Source organism: Rattus rattus, chromosome 9 (assembly GCF_011064425.1).
Source record: "Rattus rattus isolate New Zealand chromosome 9, Rrattus_CSIRO_v1, whole genome shotgun sequence".
In the NCBI taxonomy this organism is placed as follows: Eukaryota; Metazoa; Chordata; class Mammalia; order Rodentia; family Muridae; genus Rattus; species Rattus rattus.
The window spans coordinates 1951519-1974428 of NC_046162.1; the positions used below are offsets into that span (position 1 = coordinate 1951519).

Sequence of the window (22910 nt, forward strand, 5' to 3'; positions counted from 1 at the left end):
GGAATGGAACCCAGGCATGGTAGGCAAGTCTCTGCCACTGAGATATATTCCCAGGACGTCCAGTTAAATTTGCATTTAAGATAGAAGTATAATACGAATAAGTATGGTCCAGGAAAGTTTGTGTGATACTTAGCTTAACACTGTTCGTGGTGTATCGGAAATGCTGGATACCCTACGCTTCCTTTGGCGTCTCTAGAGCTAGGGACGGGGAAGGCGGAGAGTCCCGCATTTATATGACCGGGAAGGTTTGCGCTGGAGTCACCGGGTAGAACGCCGGGATCAACAGCAGCTCTGTACCACACCAGACCCGAGCGGGCGGAAGTCGTAGCGCGCACTTCCGCCAGGCGGGGCGGTTGCCTAGAGGGGCAGTGACGTCGACGGAAGGGGCGGGTCCTCCGGGAGCCAGGCTGCGCTGTGCCGCGCCGGCCGGGGGGGGCCGGAGCCCGGCCATGGCGGCGGCGGGCGCCGAGGGGCGGCGCGCGGCTCTGGAGGCGGTGGCAGCGCCGGAGCGAGGCGGCGGGAGCTGCGTGCTGTGCTGCGGTGACCTGGAGGCTACGGCGCTGGGTCGCTGCGATCACCCGGTGTGCTACCGGTGCTCTACCAAGATGCGGGTGCTGTGCGAGCAGCGCTACTGCGCCGTATGCCGCGAGGAGCTACGCCAGGTGCGCCAGCGGGGCGCGCGACCGGGCGCGGGGAGGGCGGACTCCTGATGGCTTTGCCTGCTCAGTGTCCGGCTGCGGCCTGGCCGCGCCCGCTCCCTCCGGAGGCCGGGTGGTCGGTCGAGGCGCCATGCGATCACCGGGCCTCCTGGGGCTGGGAGAAGCCAGAGGCGGCTGGGCCGGGGAAGGAGGAGCGATGCCTGTGGGAACTCTAATAAGCCTGGGGACTTTTCCCTGTGACCGGGCTGCGGGAAGGGCAAGGTCAGGTCGAGAGCCCTCCTGTCTGTGAATCTTAGTTTTTTCGGGATCGTCACTGAGATGGAGCAGACAGCCAGGGGGAACCTCCAGGGACTGCTGTAAGCTGACTGCTGGGGGTTGGGGGGAGAGAAGGGTTAAACTGGACATTTCCTGACTAGTTGGGCTTCTGGGCCCCACCGGTGACCCTTAGCTCCTGAGACAGCGTTTCCATTTGTAGAGTGGAGGTGATACCAGGACCTGATTCCTAGGTGCGTGGAGGTCCACAATTTTAGGAAGATTCCTCCTTGTTACTAGTTTTAGCTTTGAGGTTTCCTTCTAGAATGGTGGGAAGAGCATGTTTCTGATTGTCTAGACTTGGAAATCCTTGAGGGGTCGGTCAGAGGGCTCATGGTGTACATCCACACTTCAGCAATGCCAGCTGTTGGTGGGGAGTATCCAGCCGAACCTCCTTTGGTTTGCTGCCTTTAGAGATCTGTTTGCTTTCAGAATTGTGAAATTACCTTGGTTGGTTCATGGAAGGTTTTGGCTAGTGGCTAATCACTCTTTCCTGTTCCTAGAAGTGATGCCGAGATAGAAATAATGCCAAGAAATTGTTGGGTTTTTTTTTTTTTCCTTTTTTCATTTTCTAACCTTTTTAATTTTCTTTGAGACGGGGTCTCACTCTGTAGTCCTGGCTGGCTTGGAACTTAATGTAGAACATGGTCTCCTCAAACCCAGAGATCTACCAGTATCTGCCTCCTGATTGCTGAGATAAAAGGCAATGCACCACCATGTCCCATATCGAGACAGGGTCTCACTATGTAGCTGGGCTGTCCTGGAACTCATTTTATGGAACAAGGTGGCCTTGAACTCACAGATCTACCTACCTCTAACTCCTGAGGGTCATTCCCTCCATGCCCAGCACACCCAGCTGGAATCCTGGAACATTCCCTAAGCATCCATGTGGTACCGGGGAGGAGCTCAGACCTCAGACAGTAGTGTGGTGGTGGAAGGAGCCTTAGCCTACTGGATGAGATCTGGGGTTCAGAAACATCTGGAAGTTTTTAGCTAGCGCTCACTCAGAGGTCCTTGCTGGAGTTTGCTGGCCAGTCTTGCACACTCGCTGGTGGAAAGGTCCTGACACTGAGGTTTTTAGCACACCTGTAGCTTCTGGGAAGACACTTTGTAGGTCTTTATGTATGGGCTTTGGGTATCACTCAGGAAGTGAGTGAACACACGCACATGTGTCAGCTGTAGGCAGTGTCTGCCCCACACCCTCTAAGAGCTCTGTGGCAGGGGCTGTTGACATGAGCTGTCATCTTGCCCTGGCTGGGGTGTGGCTTGGCACTATGTGTCCCTAGCCAACCCTGGGCTTCCTCTTGGACTTGCACCACTATGCTGGGCAGCTGGGGTTGTTGGGAAGTTGGGTGAGGCAATACCTGTCCAGCTCAGCCTCTCTCTTCATCCTGCTTTTCCTCCACTGGTACCCTAGCAGCTTCACCCTCAGCCCTACCTTGTCCCTTACTGAGTCGTGCATTACCCTCTAAATATGACCTGTATTCATACCCAGAATTCCACAATGACCCTTAGTCCCTTCGTGTGACTAAGTGAAAATTGGGAGGGGTGTGTGTTAAGATGTCATATGAAGCTGGATGGGGGCGGCACACACCTTTAAATCCCAGCACTCTGAAGCACAGGCAGGCAGATCTCTGAGTTCAAGGCCAAGCCTGGCCTACAGAATGAGTTTGGACAGCCAGAAACCCTGCCTTAAAACAAACAAAAATGTCATGTGGAACTGGCCAGCTTGCTTTGCTGGGTGAACCTTGTACAGGTTCCGGAGTGGGGGGTGACAAGTTTGAAGTTGCTGGTCTGATGAAGAACCAGGGTAATCCGGACTTCTGAGCATGGCAGCGTAGGTGGGCTCCCATCTGCTGTGAGGCTGTGGAGGTGATGGACAGTATTGACTCCATGCTGAGTGGTGGGGGAGTTTGTGTTCAGTCTTTCTTAGAGCTGCTTGTGTTCCTCTGGACATCTCTCTCTGGAGCCATTTTCTCATCCTGTTGCTCTCCCGTGTGTCATGTCTCTGGACAGGCCACACCCCCACCCACAAGCAGGAAGTGGGAGGGGAATGCTGAAGGCCTTCCCAGGGTTATTCCAAGGCCCAGGTCAACAGGCTGTACCTGATGACTCAATGGTATTTTTCTGTTGTGAATGCCTATCTGTCATCTGTGGTCCCTCCCAGTCTTCCTTTCTCTGAGACAGTCTCACTGTATACAGAGGCTGGTTTAGAATTCCCAGAGATCTACCCGTCTCTGCCTCCTGAGTGCTAAGATTCCTGGCCTTTCGAAAGGCTGTCTCTGCTCCTGTCCCTAATTGGACTCTCACCACACCTGTTTCTAGCATCTGTGAGCCCTAACATTAGTGTTGTGCATAGACATACATGCAGGAATATATATACATAAAATAATCCTTTTTTTTTTTTTTTTTTTCTGGAGCTGGGGACTGAACTCAGGGCCTTGCGCTTGCTAGGCAAGCACTCTACCACTGAGCCAAATCCCCAACCCCAAAATAATCCTTTTTTTCTTTTTTCTTTTTTTTGGAGCTGGGGACCGAACCCAGGGCCTTGCGCTTGCTAGGCAAGCGCTCTACCACTGAGCTAAATACCCAACCCCCAAAATAATCCTTTTTAAGTTAAAAGTTGTTTTTATTTTTTTGAGATGGGGTTTCTCAATGTAATGCTGGCTGCTATGGGATTCACTGTGTACCAGGGTGGCTTAAACTCAACAGAAATCCACATGCCTTTACCTTCAGTATGTTGGGATGAAAGGTGTGTGCTACCACATCTGGCTGATTTATTTTTCTTGCATGTGTGCATATGCATGCGTGTGTGTGTGTGTGTGTGTGTGTGTGTGTGTGTGTGTGTGTGTGTGTGTGTGTGTGATGTTCTTCCAGAAGATGATGTTGGATCCCCTGGAACTGGAGGTGCAGATGGTTGTAAGCCTCTATGTGGGTAGTGTGAACCAAATCCAGGTTCTTGGGGAGAGAAGGAAGCACCCTTAACCACTGAGCCACCTGTCCAGCCTCTGTACACTTTGATACATGATACCCCACCTGTCTTTTATGTGGTCTTTATTGAGCACATGTTGCATGTTGGAAGTGAGGAAGGTCCTCTGGCAGACACCGGCTGAGCAAGCTTCCCACCCCCTCGGTCTTCTTGGAACTGAGTTGCCAATCCCACACAGTTGATTCAGAAGCATCCCTGCCTGGCCTCTGTATCATATGCTGCCTAGCTTACCCAGGACTCTCCGAATAGCCCAGCCTCACACCCAGACCCAGTTTTAGCTTTTTTCTCAGGCCCTGACCCTTCCTAAGGCTCCTCACTAACTCCTTGATTTTGCCCCCTCACAGCCAGGCGGATTATTTCCCCTACACTTACATGTTCCTTTGTCCCCTCCTAGCTCACTGGAATGTGTCCAGGAAGAAAGGGTCCTGCTGGTTGGACTCCTGTTGTACCCTCGGGTACACTGGTGACCCTCCAGGCTGTCTTGTTCTTCCATTACCTGCCCAGGCAGTCTAGATGGGTAGTCCTGCTCTCCCTGCCTGAAGAGAGGCAGCGTTTTCTGCCTACCACTCCAGGCCTACAAGCTTCAGACCCAGCGCACCTAGCCTTTGTCCTGCAATGCCCGTGGTCCCTTTCCTAAGCCTTGTCCTGTTCTACTGTTCCCTTCTTGAGCCAACCTGTGTCTTCTTTCCCTACCCCTCAGCCTGACCTAGGTGGGTATGCAGCTTAGGCCACCTCCATCAGACTGGTAGGCCTGGGTCCTGCTGGTCTCTGTTCCTGCTTGGCAGATCCCACCCCACTCCCATTCAGACTTGGTCCCTTGACACTGCTCTGCCCTGCGGTCAGATGATGCCTCTTGGTTCTTAGCATCCGTGGCATAAGGTAAAGCAGGTCTGGCTCTCCCCGCATGCCCATCCCATTACTCAGCCATCCCTGCTTGGTCACCAGCCAGGCTTTAGAAGGAACTGTTTAGCTTCTGGTCTTATCCTTGTAGGATGTGTGCTGTCCTCCTGCCTCTCCTCTAGGCACAGCTGCTCTTAGTCTTAGGCTGTTCCCAGCGATGTTTTGTGGATGAACAACAAGCCAGCATGTTTAGGGCATGGATCATAAGACAAGGTGGCACAGATTAACTCCTTACTCTGCCTGCTCTGGCACTGGCAGCCCAAAAAAGGTGTTTAGGGGCTGTGCCCATAGCCTGGAGGTAGACGAACCTCTTCTGTGATAGCCTGAGATGCCACAGAGTAGATCCAAGTGCACAGCTGAGAGGTCCCTGGAGCTAGTGGCAGTGACGGGGGCGTCCCTGGCACAGCTTTCTTTAGGGAAGGAAGTTGATCCTCCGCTACGTCTGCTGGGCTTAGATGCTTTTTGGCAGCTCCAGGGAGTTTCCCCGACTGCTCTTTGCCTGCCTGGAGGAGCTAAGTTGGGTGTGGATGTGTCTGGTGCCATGTGGCCCTGTAGATGCTTGTGCTTGGGATTTTAGGCTCTGTGTCCTTCCTATCGGCTCCGTGCACAGTTCATGCCCCTCCCTGAGCCCCTCGTGGATCTAGGCTGGGGAGGAAGCCCTGGGGATGATTGGAAGGCTGGGTATGAGCTTCCCCCAGTGTTGGGAAGGAAACAGCATAGAGGTTAGGGTGTCCTGGCCATACTTGGGACCTAGAAAAGAGTTTCCTGGGAACAAGAAAGCTGCCCTGAGGGGCAGTACAGCCCGTGGACGGAATCCCCACTGGGAGCCTTCATTGGCTTGCCTTTAGGGCGAGCACTACTAGCCTGGTGTGGTAACACATGCCTGTAATTTGTACGCTTTGGAAGCAGGGATGAGATGCTTTTTGCTTTTTTTTTTTTTTTTTTTTCCTCATTGTAAGTTTTTTTAAATTTTTAAGACAGGGTTTCTCTATGTAGCCCTGGCTGTCCTCAAACTTGTTCGCCAGGCTGGTCTCAAACTCAGAGACTCACTCACCTGCCTGACCTTTTTTTTTTTTTTAAATGTAAAAAAACTAAATAAAGATGGTGTCTGGGGTGCAGTTGTACTTGAGCCAGACAGAGCACAAGACAGGAAGTCCATCTCATTCAACCCTACCAGATAGGATTTATTAGGCCACTGCTGACCTGCTCCCATCCCTAAGAGTGGTGTGGTTGAATCATGGAGAAGCCTGATAAGGAGCAGTTAGAGGAGCAGACTGTGGTCCGTGTGCCACTTCTCAGTATGATGTGTCACAGTGGAGCTGAGCTCTTCCTCAGCTCCTTCCCAGAACCAGCTCCAGTTATTTCACTGCCTGGAGCCCTGTGCGTGGTTATGATCGAGAGTGGGCCCATTTTCCCTGCTCACTCCTGAGCTACCCCAAACTCTTAGGTTCAAAATACCCTCCTGGGCTAAGCCTAGACCTAACGGATGACCTTGGTGTGACCTTTCCTAAGGTAGGAATGTATTTGGAAAGGCCTCAGCTGCTTGTGCCCCGGGCGGGATGTGGGGCAGTAGCAAAGAGGCAGCTGGGCGAGCGCTTGAGTCTGAGGTGTGACAGAAGGGTCACTGTGGAGTTGGCACTGCAAGTCACCACCTGAGGAGCTTCATGGAGAGAAGAGGGAACCTAGGAGGGTGCAAGGGAAGGCTTGGGGGTCCAGATCCTGTCTCAGGGCACCTAGTGTGCTCCAAGCCTTGCTCTGTGCCCTCTAAGGCTGCTGCTTCTCCAGTGGCTGCATGCAAAATCACAGGCTCATACCTGTGACTTAGGCAGCCTGTGAGAAGCAGAAGTCAGTCATAAGGCTGTGACCAGGTCCAGATGCCAATCGTGCAGGAGCCCCTTTCTCCTCATGGAAACATGTTAGCGCGGTTCAGGACAGGGTAGCCAGTGTTGATGCACCTGACAGCTGCTAGGCACCACCTTCAAACCTACACCACCCTATGAAAGTTGTTCTGTGTTGAGCTCCTCTGTGCAGCCTTAGGGTGGAGCTGTGGGTGAATACCAGGTCTACAGGAAGCATGACTGCCTCCTGGTGGAGAACCTGGATATCACACCTATGGTGTAGTTCTTGTGGGTAACTTGGAATAAGAGGAGGTCTAGGCTGTCTGGGGATCTGGTGGCTGCTGCCAGCTTAGGATTATTGAAGGTGCCTCTTCTGTCTGTGCTTGGTCCTCGGCCCTTCCTTCCAGGTCTTGATTACCACTGTCTCTCCAGGTGGTCTTTGGGAAGAAACTCCCTGCCTTTGCTATGATCCCCATTCATCAGCTCCAACATGAGAAGAAATATGACATCTATTTTGCAGATGGAAAGGTGTTTGCGTTGTACAGGTGAGGGTTCTCAGCTGGGGAGGCTGCAGCTGTCCCCCTCAGAGCCAGGCTGGGGGAGTACATACATAGTGCTGGTGACCTCTGACCTCTCTCCTGAGGTAGGGAGCTCCTGGCTCTCCACTAAGGTGGCAGTGGAGATGAGGGGTATATTTGCTGTTTTAGCCTTTTGAAGGACACAAGAATATGCAAACATATTTAATTCAGGGTCTGTAAAAGCCCAGGAAGGATATGATTATCATGGGGTACTCCTCATGGCTGAGGTCTAAGACCACAGACTTGGACCCCATACCTTGTGCATACAGTTGTCGTGTCCCTAGGTGGGAGCCTGGCCTGTGACTCTGTTCTGGACAACACTTAGAGCCAAACATGTGGGTGGTTCTGGTTTCTCCCCAGGCAGCTGCTACAGCACGAGTGCCCACGGTGCCCTCACCTGCCACCCTTCAGCCTCTTTGGGGACTTGGAGCAGCACATGCGGAAGCAGCATGAGCTCTTCTGCTGCAAGTTGTGCCTCAAGCACCTCAAGGTACGCCTGCCCTGGGGAACCCCCAGAAACTGCCAGGCCCCCACAGAGCCTTAGGTTGCTTATGAATGGGCATGGGGGGGGGGCGTCCCAGTGGCTGTAAGGATCCCCCCAGCCTTCAGTGGGCTCTGGGGCAGAGCTGGCACTGTCAGGGTCCACCCATTCCCCTGTGTTCTCTTCAGATCTTCACCCATGAGCGCAAGTGGTACTCACGCAAGGACCTGGCTCGACACCGTATGCAGGGTGACCCTGATGACACATCCCATCGGGGACACCCACTCTGTAAGTTCTGTGACGAGCGCTACCTGGACAATGATGAGCTGCTCAAGCACCTGCGTCGCGACCACTACTTCTGCCACTTCTGTGATGCCGATGGGGCCCAGGACTACTATAGGTGGGCGGGGTGGGGCTGCTGCAGGGAGTGGGGCCTGGAAGTACCATGGGGGGCAGCACCCGGGATGCTGCAGGGAGTGTAGAGGTGACTCTCCTAGGACTTTTCTGGGAGTTTCTGATTATACAGTAGCTGATCTGGCTTCTGCTGACTCTGTCTGCCAGCGATTATGCGTACCTGCGTGAGCACTTCCGGGAGAAGCACTTCCTATGTGAGGAGGGCCGTTGCAGCACTGAGCAGTTCACCCATGCCTTCCGCACTGAGATTGACCTCAAGGCTCACAAAACAGCTTGCCACAGTCGCAGCCGGGCCGAGGCACGCCAGAACCGTCAGATTGACCTTCAATTTAGCTTTGCACCACGGCACTCACGCCGGAGTGAGGGTGAGCTAGGTGGCCATAGGCTCAGCCAGGCTTAGGTACTGGGACCTTCTGTGAGTATCCGCTTCCTGGACTTCAGACCTAGGTCTCACTTAGACTTCCTTCTGCCCAACTAAGAGACACAGGAGGCACCCACTCGGCCTGTCTCACCATTCCTTGCTCTGAGCACCTGAGCCTAGTGATAGTGGGAGCTCCTTGCCTGCTGCTCACCCCTCTCCAGTGTTTTGCTCTGAAGTCCTTGGGGTCCTTCCCTGCCTCAGGAGACTATCGCTGAAGCTCATCTCTCCCATCTCCAACGGCGGGGCCTACTCCCTGTCCTTACACCAATTGGGTACTAATTTTCAGAGGTCACAGCTGGTTTGGATTCTGCAGTGTCCAGGCCTATCTTGTGGATCATAAGCTGTTGGGGGTGGGGAAGCCTCTGCCTTCCAGACAGGAGCACTGACTGGCCTCAGTGTGTTCTGGACAGCAGTTCTTCTGTCCTGCTTGTGGCCAGTGACAGTGACAGGCTGTGTACTGACCACAGGAGTCGTCAGTGGTGAGGACTACGAGGAGGTGGACAGGTACAACCGCCAGGGCCGAGCTGGCCGGGCCAGCGGGCGTGGAGCCCAGCAGAACCGCCGGGGAAGCTGGAGGTACAAGAGGTGGGAGGATTTGCATGCCACTGACATTCTCCTGGCACCACCTCCACATGGTGGCAGCTGCCAGCGGTCAAGCCGGGAATGGGCCTGAGGCCAGTGGGCTCCAGCTGAGTTCCTGGGGTCTGAGGGTGGCAACCATGTTTGCTCAGCAAGTAGACTGTTCTTTCTTCTTTACCTCTTACTAGCCAGAGACAGCAGAATCTAGGGGGAGGAATGGCACTGAGAGCAGAGTACAGTTGTGTCAGGAAGTACCTGCAAAGCAAGCATGTGCCCAGACTGCAGATTGACCCAGACACTGCCCTCGGAGGTGTGTCTTTGGGTCTTGCCCAGTCTGAAGTCTTTCTTCACCTCTACTCCATCCCAGGGAAGAAGAAGACCGAGAAGTAGCAGCCGCTATCAGGGCCTCTGTGGCTGCCCAGCAACAGGAGGAGACTCAGAGGGTTGAGGACCGGGAGGAGGGTAGCAGGCCCAAGAAAGAGGAAGCAGCAGTCAGGGTGCCCGAGGAATCCCGTGGCCACCGGCGTCTGCCTCGGGCTCAGGGTGAAGGCACAGGTAACCCAGTCCCACCTGGTGGCGGCTCTGCCTGGGCTTGGGGCAAGCTGCCGGCCCCTGGTCACTTATCTCTCATTCCCCAAGCCTACCATCACAGCCTTACCTGGACTCATCTTATGTCCATAGGCTCCAAGGAAGCCTCAACAAACGGTCCTGTAAGCCAAGAAGCCTTCTCAGCCACAGGCCCAGGCCCAGTGGTTGCCCCCTCAAAGTATGTGATGGAACTGGGAAGAGGTGTGTGGTAGACAGGGGCAGATCTGGCCAAGGCCTGGTGATGAGCCTCTAACCAGTTCTTCCCTCCTTGGACCCAGTACCCTCCCACCACCCAACCCCAAGCTCAAGGATGAAGACTTCCCCAGCCTCTGTGTCTCCACCTCCTGCTGCACAGCGGTTACCCCAAGCCCTGTAGGCTTGCCACTGGCTTATCCTCCTCCCAGGGGCAAGAACACCTTCCAGGAAGAGGATTTCCCTGCTCTGGTTTCCTCCGCACCCAAGCCCAGCAGTGCCCCATCCAGCCTCATCTCAGCTTGGAATAGCAGCTGCAGCAAGAAAGGGAACCCACCCACCCCAGGGGCCCAGGCTGTAGTTGGTAGCAGCCAGCCTTCCCGGAAAGCAGGGAAAGGGAGCAGGGGTGGCAGGAAGGGTGGTCCAGCCCCAGTGGATGAGGATAGTGGTGGCCTCACTGTGCAGGAGCTGCGGAGTGTGCCCACCACAGTGGCCGTCTCTTCTTTGCTGGCACCAGTTGCCAACCAGAATTCAGCCAAGGTTGGCAAGAAGAAGAAGATGGGCTCTGAGAAGCCTGGGGCCACATCATCCCCACTGTTGCCCCCTGATCATACCCCAAAGCCTTCTGGGGCTGAGCAGGTCCCCGAAGCCCCTTTGAGCAAAGCTGAAGTGCCAGTAACCATCGTCAATGGACATTCAGAGGGCTCAGCCCTGGCTTGGAGTATCCCAAAGGAACCTCCAGGCCTTCCAAGGCCCCTAGGTCCCCTCCCCTGCCCCATACCACAGGAAGACTTTCCAGCTCTCGGAGGCCCTTGTCCACCCAGGATGCCTCCTCCCCCAGGTATGTGTGCCTTGTACCAGTGGGTTCCTCAGGCTTCCGAGAAGTGAGTGGTGGGAGTGTATGCCAGACTCGCAGTTCTCCCGTTAGAGGACAGGTCTGTGCTGCTGAGTGCAGTCTGGACGTAGATGCCACCTTGAGCTGCCACAGTTAGCTACCTTATGTCGCTTCATAATGGGCTCCCCACAGTGGGCCCACCACAGTGGGCGCTGGCCGTAAGGCTGAATGTGAATAGGCCAGCCACTGGGGCTGGACATGCAGAATAACAGGGCTACACTGAAGTTCTTATGTCACCCTGCAGGCTTCAGCACCGTGGTGCTCTTGAAGGGCACACCACCTCCACCCCCACCCCCACCAGGCCTGGTGCCTCCCATCAGCAAGCCACCCCCTGGCTTCTCTAGTTTCTTGCCCAGCTCCCACTCAACCTGTGTTCCTAGTACTACCACCACCACCACTACCACCACCACCATGAAAGCGTAAGTGGGGTGGGCTGCCTGACCTTTTGCCATCGGGAGCTAGTGGGAGGGTGCAACCTAAGCCACCCTAAAGACTCAAGCCTCCTCATCTGACCTCAGACCCCGGCTAGCACCCACACCAGGAGCCTACTTAGTTCCTGAGAATTTCCGGGAGAGAAACCTACAGCTCATCCAGTCTATCAAGGACTTTCTGCAAAGCGATGAGGCCTGCTTCAGCAAGTTTAAAAGCCATTCGGGAGAGTTCAGACAGGTGAGGTGGGAGCGGGTGGGAGGCTGGCCTGCCTGCCTTTGCCTAGGGTGAGAATGACTGGCTCTGCTTCTCTGGGTGGCAGGGGATGATCTCTGCAGCTCAGTACTACAAGAGCTGCAGGGACCTGCTTGGAGAGAACTTCCAGAAGATCTTCAGTGAGCTGCTGGCCCTCCTGCCAGACACAGCCAAACAGCAGGAACTGCTGTCTGCGCACACTGACTTCTGCAGCCATGAGAGGCCTCCCAGCTCCAAATCTAAGAAAAACAAGAAGAATGTGTGGCAGACCAGCACCCAGCAGTTGGGCCTGGACTGCTGTGTGTGCCCCACCTGCCAGCAGGTACTGGCACACGGCGACATCAGCAGCCACCAGGCACTGCACGCTGCCCGGGACGATGACTTCCCCTCCCTTCAAGCCATTGCCAGGATCATCACGTAGCTCCTGCTGGTGAGAGCAAGAGCTGTCGCACCCTAGCGCCTCCTTTCTCCTTCCTTCCTCTTCCCAGCTGCCTGGCAGCTAGGAGGGCCCTGGGAGGGCTGCGGCTCGGGCCTCCTGGTGAGCCAGGCCTGCCAGGTGGACGTCAGGAAAGGTCTGCCCTGTGCACCATCATGCATAAGTTCTGTCCCGTGCTTGGCTGAGGGTCAGTCTTGGTTTGTGATCTTATGGTTTTGGAGTGTGCCAGGGGAGGGAAAGGCTAGGATGCTAGGACCTGAGCTAGAGGCCTCAGTGGCCTGAAGAGCGTTCTCCTGAGTCGAGCCTATAGCCCCAGAGCTGACAGCTTCGGGTCCACTGGTGCTGGAGTCAGATGTCAAGTGTGTCGTGTAAACAATTGGCTGTTTCATAGAGAATGTTCCAGATTAAAAACAGACACAAAATTGTGCTACTTGAAGTTCAATCTTTTTACAAGACAAGTTAAATCTAAGATCTCAAATTGCCTCTGACATTTTATAAAAGACAGTTTATCTTCAAATAAATTTATTTTGCAGTACTGCACATAGCTGGTGTTGTATCTCTGCCGTGTAGTGTATCAGGAAGCCTGAGTATGTACTTAATATGTGCCGTGGTGACGGTCTGCCACAGTGAAAGGCAGCCTAGAGCACGGGCGTAGCAGCGAGGGTCTGTTCACAGGAAGACACTGCCTGCCTCGGGTCCCACATGGAACTCTGGCACTGCCCTGCTTCCCCAGAACAGACATGGCTGTGTATGACCTGACAGTTGAGGACCCATGAAATTGCCTTTCAAAAATGGGCCAACAAAATGGTTCAGTGGGTAAAGGTGCTTGCTGCCAAGTTTGACAACTTTAGTTTGATCTCTAGAACCTACACAATGGAGAGAGAAGTGACTCCTACAGATTGTCCTCAAACCTAGACACATGTTCATGCATACGTATGTACATACACACATAGGATTTTTTGGTTTGTTTGTTTTTGAGTTCTTGTTTTTTTTTTGAGACAGGGTCTCTACATAACACTGGTTGTCTTAGAACTTGCTTTGTTGACCAGGCTGCCCTTGAACTAAGATCCACCTGCCTCCCAAGTGCTGGAATTAAAGACATGTGTCACTATGCCTAGCCCCAAACAAAGTTAAAAAAGAAAAAGTCATAAGAACTTTAAAAGAAAGAATGGGGGATTGGAGATTTAGCTCAGTGGTAGAGTGCTTGCCTAGCAAGCGCAAGGCCCTGGGTTCAGTCCCCAGCTCCGAAAAAAAAAGAAAAGAAAAAAAAGAAAGAATGGGGCTATAGTAGAGGGGCAGGAGGCTCAGAACTCTAATTTAATGATAGTTATAGGACTAGTTCAAGGATAACCAGGCTTTATATGAGCCCCTGCCACTGACAAAAAAATGGGGACAAGAGGAATGTACCTGGTACTGGCAAAGGCTTAAAGAGGCAGTTGGAACCCCTGGAACAGGAGTTACAGATGGTTGTAAGCTGCCCCATGGGTGCTGGGAATTGAATCTGGGTCTTTTGGAAGAGCAGCTCTTATAATGGCTGACCCATCCCTCCAACCCCATAATTGTTTTGTTTTTTTTTAAAAATGTTTTGCCTGCACAACATGTGTGGTGTGTGTGTGTGCGTGTGTGTGTTGTCCAAGGAAGCCAAAAGATAACAGTGGATCACTTTGAACTGGATCACTTCGAACTGGAAGTGCAAATACGTAATTGGCATGTGGGTACTGGAACTTGAATTGTAGTTGATTGTAAGCTGTCCTGTGGATACTGGAAATCAGGCGCCAAGCCTCTATGAGAGCAGCAAATACTCTTAACCACAGAAATCATCTCTCCAGCGCCCTTCCCCAAACCCCTTAGTGCATATGTGCACAGGGTTTTGTGTCTGTGCATGTAGAGGCTGGAGGACAATCTTAGGTTTCATCCTTAGGAATGCCATATACCTTTTTAAAGAAAGTATCTCTCGGGCTGGAGAGGTGGCTCAGTAGATAAAAGCACTGATTGTTGAACAAGAGTGACACACAGGTGGACATGACAGAGTGGATGAAGACAGTGCCAAATGGGCAGCCCTGAAACATTAAGTAATATTATATGGCCTGAACAGATTTAGGAGGGAGGGAGAGGGAGAGGGAGAGGGAGAGGGAGAGAGAGAGAGAGAGAGAGAGAGAGAGAGAGAGAGAGAGAACACATATGTATACAATAACAGTGAAAAGAAGAGGTCATGAATTTGAGAGAGAATGGGAGGAGAATAGGGGAGGGTCTGAGGTAGGAAAGGAAAGGGAGAAAGATAGTTTTAAAAACTTTAGGGGGTTGGGGATATAGCTCAGAGCGCTTGCCTAGGAAGCGCAAGGCCCTGGGTTCAGTCCCCAGCTCCGAAAAAAGAAAAAAAAACAAAAAAAAACAAAAAAAAAAAACTTTAAAAGAGTGGCTGTTGGGCTGGAGAGATGGCTCAGTGGTTAAGAGCACTGACTGCTCTTCCAGAGGTCCTGATTTCAATTCCCAGCAACCACATGGTGGCTCACAACCATCTGTAAAGAGATCTGATGCCCTCTTCTGGTGTGTCTGAAGACAGCTACAGTGTACTTACATATAATAAATGAATAAATCTTTAAAAAAGAAAAAAAAAAAAAAGAGTGGCTGTTGCAGAGGACCTGTGTTTGGTTCCCTGAACCCTCAGGCATCTCACTATTACTGTCTGTAATTCCAAGGGATCCGATACCCTCTTCTGGCATCTGTGGGCACCAGACAGACATGCACATGGTGCATATATGTAAAAGTAAACTTAAGGGGTTGGGGATTTGGCTCAGTGGTAGAGCGCTTGCCTAGCAAGCACAAGGCCCTAGGTTCATTTCCCAGCTCCGAAAAAAAGAAAAGAAAAAAAAAAGTAAACTTAAATCTATAAAGGTTTTTTCTTTATTTTTATTTTATTTTATTTTAAGTTTTGTTTTCTAAGACAGGGTTTCTCTATGTAGCCTTGGCTGTCCTGTAGACTAGGCTGGCCCTGAACTGAGAGATCTGACTGCCTCTGCCTCCTGAGTGCTGGAATTAGAGGCATGGATGCACCACCGTTGCTGAGCAAGATAAAAAGAAAAGGAAAAGAAGAAATTAAGCTGGAAATTATCCTGGTAGGGATAGGACCGTGCCAGAGGGCTGGTGGGTTCCTTCCTCTCCTGGATGGTTACAGAGTGGGGTGAATAAAGGTCTAGCTTTCTCCTAAGAACTAATCCAGCCAACCCTGCTTTCCTTCCAAGATGTGTTTGAGATAATGTGACTAAAGACAATGTATAGCTTTCTTTTGTTTGTTTGTTTGTTTGTTTGTTTGTTTTTGTAGCCCAGGCTAACCTTTAACTCACAGAGATCCATCTGCTTCTGCCTCCTGAGTGCTGGGATTAAAAGCGTGTCACCATGGCCAATCTGTCTAGCTTTCTTAATGGAGGCCTGAGGAAACTGATGGTGGCCTCTATAAAGTAATGAGGCCTAGGCTCATCCCCTAGGTGCCCATGTATCCTACAGACTTTGCCACCAGTCTGCTCTCAGACTGAATACTAGGGCATTCACATGGCCCAGGTCTGAACAGAGGAGCGATGGTGGCATACGCCTTTAATCCTACCACTCCGGAGGCAAAGGCAGGTGGATCTTTGAGTTAAAGGACAGCCTGATATACAGAGTGAGTTCCAGGACAGCCAGGACAACACAGAGAAACCTTGTCTCAAAAAGAAAAAAAAAAAAAACAAAAAAAAAACAAAAAACAAAAAAGCCACAAAGATAAAGGAATAAAAGGTGTTGTGTATTGAGGCTGAGATATAACTTAGTGTGGGGAGCACCTGCACAAAACCCTGGGTTCAGTCTCTAAAACCAATAAAACAGATATAGTCATTGATACGAGCTTGTTATCCAAGCAGTTGGCAGTCGAGGCAAGAGGATCACTGCAAGTTTGAGGCCAGCCTGGTCTACACATCAAGTTCTAAGTCATCCGGGACTATATAATGAGACTTTGCCGATCTCAAGACAAATTTTGTGATTCCATTTATATAGATGTAAATATCATAAATAAGAGGTTACCATGAGAGAGAGAGGTGGATCTCTGTGAATTTAAGACCAGTCTGGTTTACATAGCAAGATCCTGGACAGCCAGGGCTATATGGAGAGACCTTGTCTCAAAAGAGGGGGTGGAGGGTGAAGAGATGGCACAGTGGTTAGAGCTGATGCTATTCTTGCAGAGAACTCAGGTCCAGTACTCTGCCCCCACAGCAAGCAGCTCACAATGCCTGTAACTCCACTTCCAGGAAGTCCAGAGCCCTCTTCAGGTCTCCACAGACCAGCACAAATGTGGCATACATTCACACAGACACATGCACATAAAAATAATCCTTAAAAGGGATGGGGTAGGGAGCAGAGGCATGGTCAAACCCATCTTTAATCCCAGGGTTCCAGGACAGCCAGATCTATGTTGACAAACCCTGTCTAGAAAACAAACAACCCAATCACAGACATACTACATTGCAAAAAGGAAAAGGATTAAAGAGCAGAGGGTCCCCAGCATCTCAGAGAGCCGGAGCCTGCACTGAGTGACAGCCTCTACCAGGGCAGTGTGCTCTATTAAGGAGTGTAGGGGCTAGAGAGGTGGCTCAGTGGTTAAGGGGACAGACTGCTCTTCCAGAGGTCCTGAGTTCAATTCCCAGCAACCACATGGTGGCTCACAACCATCTGTAATGAAATCTGATGCCCTCTTCTGGTGTGTCTGAAGACAGCTACAGTGTACTCACATACATAAAATAAATAAATCTTTTTAAAAAAAAAAAAAAGAGTCCTAGTTGTGTGGTCTTTCTCTAGAGCCTGAGAATCAGTCTGATCCCCACCACCCACTCCTGAATTATGGGCCCTGATGCCCTGAGACCACAGCCCCCAACACAGGAGAGATAGAGACCAAAAAAAAACAAAAACAAAAAAAACAAAAAACAATTCTAGGAAAACCGTAGTCATGGTCAATGCATTTACAGTCTTTATTGTAAAGACGTTGCAGTTGTGACAGGGGACACTGAAAATACACAATCACGGATTGTTCTTTCAGAAGAGAGAGGAATAGATCCCATATATACAAAAATTGTAAACATATTCACTTAAATATCCACATAATTGGTCTATGCTACAACGTACAGGGGTTGTCATTCAACTGCAACTCCACAGGGAGGCATTTTGTCTGGAAGGATGAGATATGGCAACGCGTTTGGTTTTGACTTGATGTGAAAAGCCAGCTTCAAGCAATGCATGAGTAGTCAGCTACGCACAAGGACCCACACCTGGTCTGGGTCTTAAAAGGGGATAGACTGGGGAGGGACTGGTTCAGGAAGCCAAGGTTAAGCCATTTATAGGAACGACTCTCTTTAGTGACACCCTGGGCAGATGAGACCTTTAGGCCTCTCCTTGTAAGAGACTTGTCTTGCCTGGCACCCAGGCACCCAGCTCTCAGTTCCCTAGGGAATGTCTAACTGAAGGGCAGGTGCCCAGGCCCATATTGGTCTATACCTTCCTGGTCAGAAGCACCCACACCTGGGCAGGAGCCACACAGAGAGGGGCAGCTTATGGGGGCACTATGAAGTGAGACCTTAAGACTTAATCACAATCACAACACTGACAGGGCTGAGCTGCTCTAGGGATCCTGCAAGAGGGGTGGAAGGAGCCTCTGGACAGGGTGGACCACCATGACAGGAGCCAGGGCAGTCACTGCCACCCACAGGGACATGGGACTGGGAACGAGGGTCATAACCCCCACTTAAGGGTACAATTGGTCTTCCTCTCCCTGGTCCCCAGAAGCCCTTGCATCCTGCCCTGGAAGGCAGCTGGACTACTGACCCTAGAGTGGACAGGTGAGCCCCTGGTTGGCTGGCCCATGAAAGAAATGCCTCCCAGGCCAGTCCACTCCAGGAGGTACTGTTTTCTTCTCAGGGCCTTAAGACTGAGATCTCTGGCTAGGGGGAACTTTGTGGGGACAGTCCAGGCACCCCAGGGAGGGTACTCCCCTTGGTCCCAGAGGCCCACAGTGGCCACCTTCTCTGTCCCTGGCACGGTAGGACCCAGGAAAGGTCTCAGGAGGCCTTGAGGCCTAAGATGGTAAGGTGGCCTTCCAGCCCTGGCCAGAGCCTAACACCTACTAATAGGCAGGCACCTGGTACCCTTTGGGGCTGGTGTCCAGGGTCTCAGTGAAGGGCGGGCTCTGGTATGTTTCTGTGCCCTCCACACCACTGCCCACTGGGTAGCCTGGGTAGGCCTGGGCAGCCCCAGTACCTAGCTGATCTGTGGCAAAGAGAGACATATCGGTGCCTAGACGGAACCGCTGCAGGGCCTTCACGGTGAGCGCCACCTGGATGGGGGAATCACGGTCAGCTGGGGAAAACCTGGAGACATTCCCAACCTGCCACCCACGGGACCCTCACTCACCCAGCTGAGGATGGAGAAGAAGCTGAAAGCGATGGCGGCACGTGCCGCATCCCCAGCCTGCGCGGTGCCTGGCCCTGGTGCTGTACGTTGCCACTGATTGGTGAGGAAACAGAAGCCTACGAACCACAGGAAGGACCAGACCCCTGCAGGTGGGGGCTAGCGATCAGATGGTGCTCGGCCACCAGGATCCGTGCTCTAGTTGAACCATAGGACCTCGCGCATTCAGTGAAGGTGCAATGTCCCTTTGGTTCACCAGCAAATCGCCATTCACATGACCTCCAAAACCCTGCCCTTTCGAAACCCAGCCTTTCTCGGTCCATCAGCCACCCCTTTCTCTAGGCTGGCCCAGAGTCCTAAAGAGACCCCTAGGTGCTCTCAACTCAAGACTCCGACTCTGTATCTCTAGGTCACGCCCTCTTGTGGCTAGGTCCTACCTGCTCAAAATTCTGAGGAACGTTTTTCAGCCTTCCACAGCCCCGGAAGAAGCTCTGCGGCAGTCCCCGCGCCTGGTCCTGTTTCTTAGAGGTCCAGACACGTCCCCACCAAGATCCTACGCTCTCCCGGAATGTATAAGGCTCTATCTCTTCTCCGAGGCCAGCCACGCCCCTCTAGCTCACGCACTAGGCCCCGCCCCAGCACCGCACCCTACATCAGGCCCCGCCTCTCATCGCCGGCCCCGCCCACCTGAGAAGCCCAGATCCAGTAGCACTGCACGACGGCGGTCTCGGACGCTGCTGATCTGCTGAAAGCGCACGTCCAGCAGCAGGAAGGCCACGCAGGCGATGAAAGCCCCTAGACCTAGTACGACGCCGAAGCGGCAGGCTCCCGCGTTTCCGTTGAAGACGCAGCGCAGTTCTGGACCGCTGTCGGAGTTCACGTAGCCCTCATTGACAATCGGCCCGAACACGGCTATAGAAAACACCTGCAGAGCAGCAAGCGGAGCCTCAGGCCACTGCCTGAGAAATCTGTTACCCCTATCGAAAGTCCAGGTCTCCATGCCTGTCCCAGAGTTCCTCTGCAGCACCGAACCCATTCCCCCACTCCCTCGTGTACTGCGTAATTATTGAAAATAAAGAAGCATGTAAGGAGTAACTAAAATTGCTATGTACAATTTACGTTTGCATCGAAGTGCTGTATGCCTGTAATCTCAACGATCCGGAGGTGGAGTAAGAAGGATCAGAGGAAGGTAGCCTTGGCTACATGAGACTCTAATAAAATAATAATACAAGGCTGATGATATGGCTCAGCGGTTAAGAGCACTAGCTGTTCTTCTAGAGGACCCGTGTTCACTTCTCAGCACCCACATAGCAGCTGCTGACTGTAACTCAGTTACAGGGGATCCAGCGCTCTCTCTGGCCTCTGCTGGTAATAGACACATGGGGTATACATGACATACATGCAGTCAAAATATCTATAAACAAAAAATCGGGCTGGAGAGATGGCTCGAAGGTTAAGAGCATTGACTGCTCTTCCAGAGGTCCTGAGTTCAATTCCCAGCAACCACATGGTGGCTCACAACCATCTGTAAAGAGATCAGATGCCCCCTTCTGTGTGTCTGAAGAGAGCAACAGTGTGTACTCCTATACATAAATAAATAATTCTTTTTTAAAAAAAAATCAGGGTTGGGGATTTGGCTCAGTGGTAGAGCGCTTGCCTAGGAAGCCAAGGTCCTGGTTGGTCCCCAGCCCGAAAAAAAAAAAAAAAAAATCAGGGGGTTGGGGATTTAGCTCAGTGGTAAAGCACTTGCCTAGCAAGCACAAGGCCCTGGGTTCGGTCCCCAGCCCCGGAAAAAAAAAAAAAAAAATCAGGGGCTGGTGAGATGGCTCAGCAGTTAAGAGCACTGACTGCTTTTCCAAAGGTCCTGAGTTCAATTCCCAGCAACCACACAGTGGCTAATAACTATCTGTAATGAGATCCAATGTCCTCTTCTGGTGTAGGTCTGAAGACAGCTACAGTGTAACTCATATGAATAAAAAATAATGAATATTTTTTAAAAATCGGAGGCACCACTCTTTTTTTTTTTTTTTTTAAAGATTTATTTATTATATATAAGTACACTGTAGCTGTCTTCTGATACACCAGAAGAGGGCATCGGATCTCTTTACAGATGGTTGTGAGCCACCATGTGGTTGCTGGGAATTGAACTCATGACCTCTGGAAGAGCAGTCGGGTGCTCTTAACTGCTGAGCCATCTCTCCAGCCCGGAGGCACCACTCTTATCTGCTGTATAAAGGGGGTACATTAGGGTTCACATTGCACTTCTCAGGGTCACATGACTGCTACCCCTCAGGTCTTAGAACCCTATGGCCTCCCAGAATATACTTAACGTGTGGAAACAGGAGCCTTCACCTAGAAGGATGACTTCCAGGGTTGTGGTGGGCCAGAGCACTGTGGAAAGTGAAGTCAAAGGGCAGTTGTCTAAAGAAATATGCCTTTCCTTTTGTGAACCTGACCTCTGCACACAGGATCTGTGTGTATCTGCTCCTCAGTGTCCCACATGGTGTAAAGTAGCCTTGATTGGAATGCTGGGTCCAAGAATGTCCACCCATAACAGTGGGCATTTCAGAATTGATCCCCGTGAGTAATCATTTATTATAATATCAGCATTGGGGCTCTAAAGGTAAACACTGACTTCTAAGGTTGGATCCAACCTCAGTACCTTCTGCCCACCAGTTAGTTCTCCAAGGCAGGACAGAAGCAAACCACAGTAATTTCAGTGCAGTCTAGGCAGTCCTGCGTTTCTAAGAAACGTCCTCTGGCCTCAACTTCTATCATTTCACTCTTCTCACTAAACTCCTTGATAATGTAGTAAGGAAAAATGCCACAGCATACTCATGTTTCTTGAGAACAATCCACAAGTCAGGACTAGAAGACTGTTCCTCCTTCAGTCCACGAGGTCTTGGGGGGCAGGGAAGGGGCCGCTCCACCCTGGGAACCGCCCTCTTCCAAGACAGGCACGGAGATTAAAGGAACGCCAGATGGACAAAATCCAAAATCCAGAATTTAGCACCCACCTCCTAAATCTTCTTGCCCTAGGACTGGCAAGACATACACCAATGGGATAGATTGATTACTCCCCGTCTGTAGCTTCCACGCCATTTCCAGGAAGCCCTCCCAGATGAGCCCCTTCTAGCTACACCAGCCAGGAGCCTCCTTCTCCTCCTTCAACTCCCAGCTAGACCTGAGGGGTTTAGAAAGAACTACCTCCCTTCAAAGGAGCCTGGCAGATTGGTGATCAGGCAAAGGGAAGAAACTGCGCATTCCCCTTGGCTCCTATACCCCTCTCTTCCATCTGGAATTCAGTCCCTGATTCACTGGGAGAATCACATCCGCAACTCTGTGCCCGCTTCCAGGTCGTGGGAACCGGAAAAATGAAAAGATTGAGGAAGGGGACTGGATTAGACCTAAAGAGGAATTGAGGGCAGGGGGAGACCAGCAGTGACCTCTCAAGGTCTATTGGTAACAGCGGTCCCTTCCCCCGCCCGCAGGTGGGCGCGCCTAGCCATGTGACGTCACCTTAACCTGCGGGCGGGGTGGGGGGAGGAACCGACGGAGAGGAGGGTGAGGGGCGATGGGCAAGGGGTGGGTGAGGGTGGGGGATATAGGATGCTAGGAGAGGCGGGGGACCGGGAAGGGGCCAGCTTAGGGGCCACTCACCCAGGACACGACCCGCAACAGGGTCTGGGGCCGCTGCGCAAAGCTCACGGGATCAAAGGCAGCTCCCGCACGGCCCGCGCCAAAGGATGCTCCTTCCATTGCGGGACCTATGCCTTCTGTCCGTTTGTCCCACCGGCCTGTCCTGCCGGAGACCTCCCAGGGCTGATGCTGAGGCTGCTGATGCTGTGGATGCTGCTGCCTCTGCCGCCGCCTCCCGGGAGCGCGCGTCGGCTGCGGCGGGGGCGCGCGGGGCGGGGCCGAGCCAGCGCCCCCGACTAAGTCCATGCGCCAGGGTCTGAGCCCTGCCCCTCCACCCTGATCCTTCCCACTCGCTCTCCCCCGTGTGACAGAGTCGGAAATGGGGACATTCTCAGGAGACACAGAACGAAGTCCTCATGGGGTTTAGAGGTGGGCAAGAGAAGGTAAGCTCAGATTTTGCCATGGCCAAGAGCATCGACAGAAGGACAAGAGTGCATCACCCTGATTCTCTGACCAGGAAAGTCTTTTGGTGAGTATGTAAGAGGACACCGAGCATCTTGACCTTTATATTGAGGGAGAGGGAACGAGTCCCCAGCCTCGGAAGACCAGGGGTAAATCGCTGGGAGCCCTCCTCATTAGCCCTTGAATCAAGAAAATCTCAGCTCGGAGATGTGGTACACACTTGTGTTGCCTGTGTTCTGGCTTCTCTTTCAGAGGTTGTACCTTCCTAACAGGATCTGGTGGGAAGAGTGGCAGCTTCCTTCAGGGGTACTGTCTGGGAGGCAGAGTCCACTGTGGCTAGTAAGAGTTAAGGATGAGCCTGTCTGTTCTCCTCTGGTCAGGTCATCTCTCCCAGAAGCTCTTTCCATCTCTGCTCTC

At 52.2% G+C, this 22910-nt stretch overlaps 2 protein-coding genes across 3 annotated transcripts; one reads left to right on the forward strand and one right to left on the reverse strand.

Annotated features, from left to right (window-relative positions):
* Positions 1-432: 432 nt before the first annotated feature.
* Znf598 (zinc finger protein 598, E3 ubiquitin ligase) lies at positions 433-12506 on the forward strand. 2 transcript variants are annotated; one of them, XM_032912952.1, is made up of 11 exons: positions 433-662; positions 7131-7243; positions 7637-7766; positions 7946-8157; positions 8319-8536; positions 9060-9177; positions 9539-9726; positions 9853-9937; positions 10038-10792; positions 11091-11515; positions 11598-12506. In XM_032912952.1, exons 1-10 carry the CDS (start codon positions 450-452, stop codon positions 11267-11269), a joined length of 2211 nt encoding a protein of 736 aa, XP_032768843.1. In that variant the 5' UTR covers positions 433-449; the 3' UTR covers positions 11270-11515; positions 11598-12506. The 2 variants fall into 2 exon arrangements, with proteins under 2 accessions (XP_032768843.1, XP_032768844.1); XM_032912953.1 differs by having other exon boundaries at positions 9060-9168.
* A 4430-nt stretch (positions 12507-16936) lies between these two features.
* On the reverse strand, positions 16937-22287 carry Syngr3 (synaptogyrin 3). The gene is made up of 4 exons (XM_032913241.1): positions 22053-22287; positions 19080-19317; positions 18396-18538; positions 16937-18318 (listed from the first exon to the last, which is right to left on the reverse strand). Exons 1-4 carry the CDS (start codon positions 22149-22151, stop codon positions 18109-18111), a joined length of 690 nt encoding a protein of 229 aa, XP_032769132.1. The 5' UTR covers positions 22152-22287; the 3' UTR covers positions 16937-18108.
* Between the last annotated feature and the right edge of the window lie 623 nt (positions 22288-22910).

Coding starts and splice junctions, on each gene's coding strand:
- Syngr3 (XM_032913241.1), bottom strand. CDS start 22,151: ATGGAAGGAGCATCCTTTGGCGCGGGCCGTGCGGGAGCTGCCTTTGAT. Junction 19,318..22,052: donor TGTTGCGGGTCGTGTCCTGG/GTGAGTGGCCCC, acceptor GCTGCTCTGCAG/GTGTTTTCTATAGCCGTGTT. Junction 18,539..19,079: donor ACTGGATCTGGGCTTCTCAG/GTGGGCGGGGCC, acceptor CCCCACCTGCAG/GGGTCTGGTCCTTCCTGTGG.
- Znf598 (XM_032912952.1), top strand. CDS start 450: ATGGCGGCGGCGGGCGCCGAGGGGCGGCGCGCGGCTCTGGAGGCGGTG. Junction 8,158..8,318: donor GGGGCCCAGGACTACTATAG/GTGGGCGGGGTG, acceptor TCTGTCTGCCAG/CGATTATGCGTACCTGCGTG. Junction 9,727..9,852: donor GGCTCAGGGTGAAGGCACAG/GTAACCCAGTCC, acceptor TTATGTCCATAG/GCTCCAAGGAAGCCTCAACA.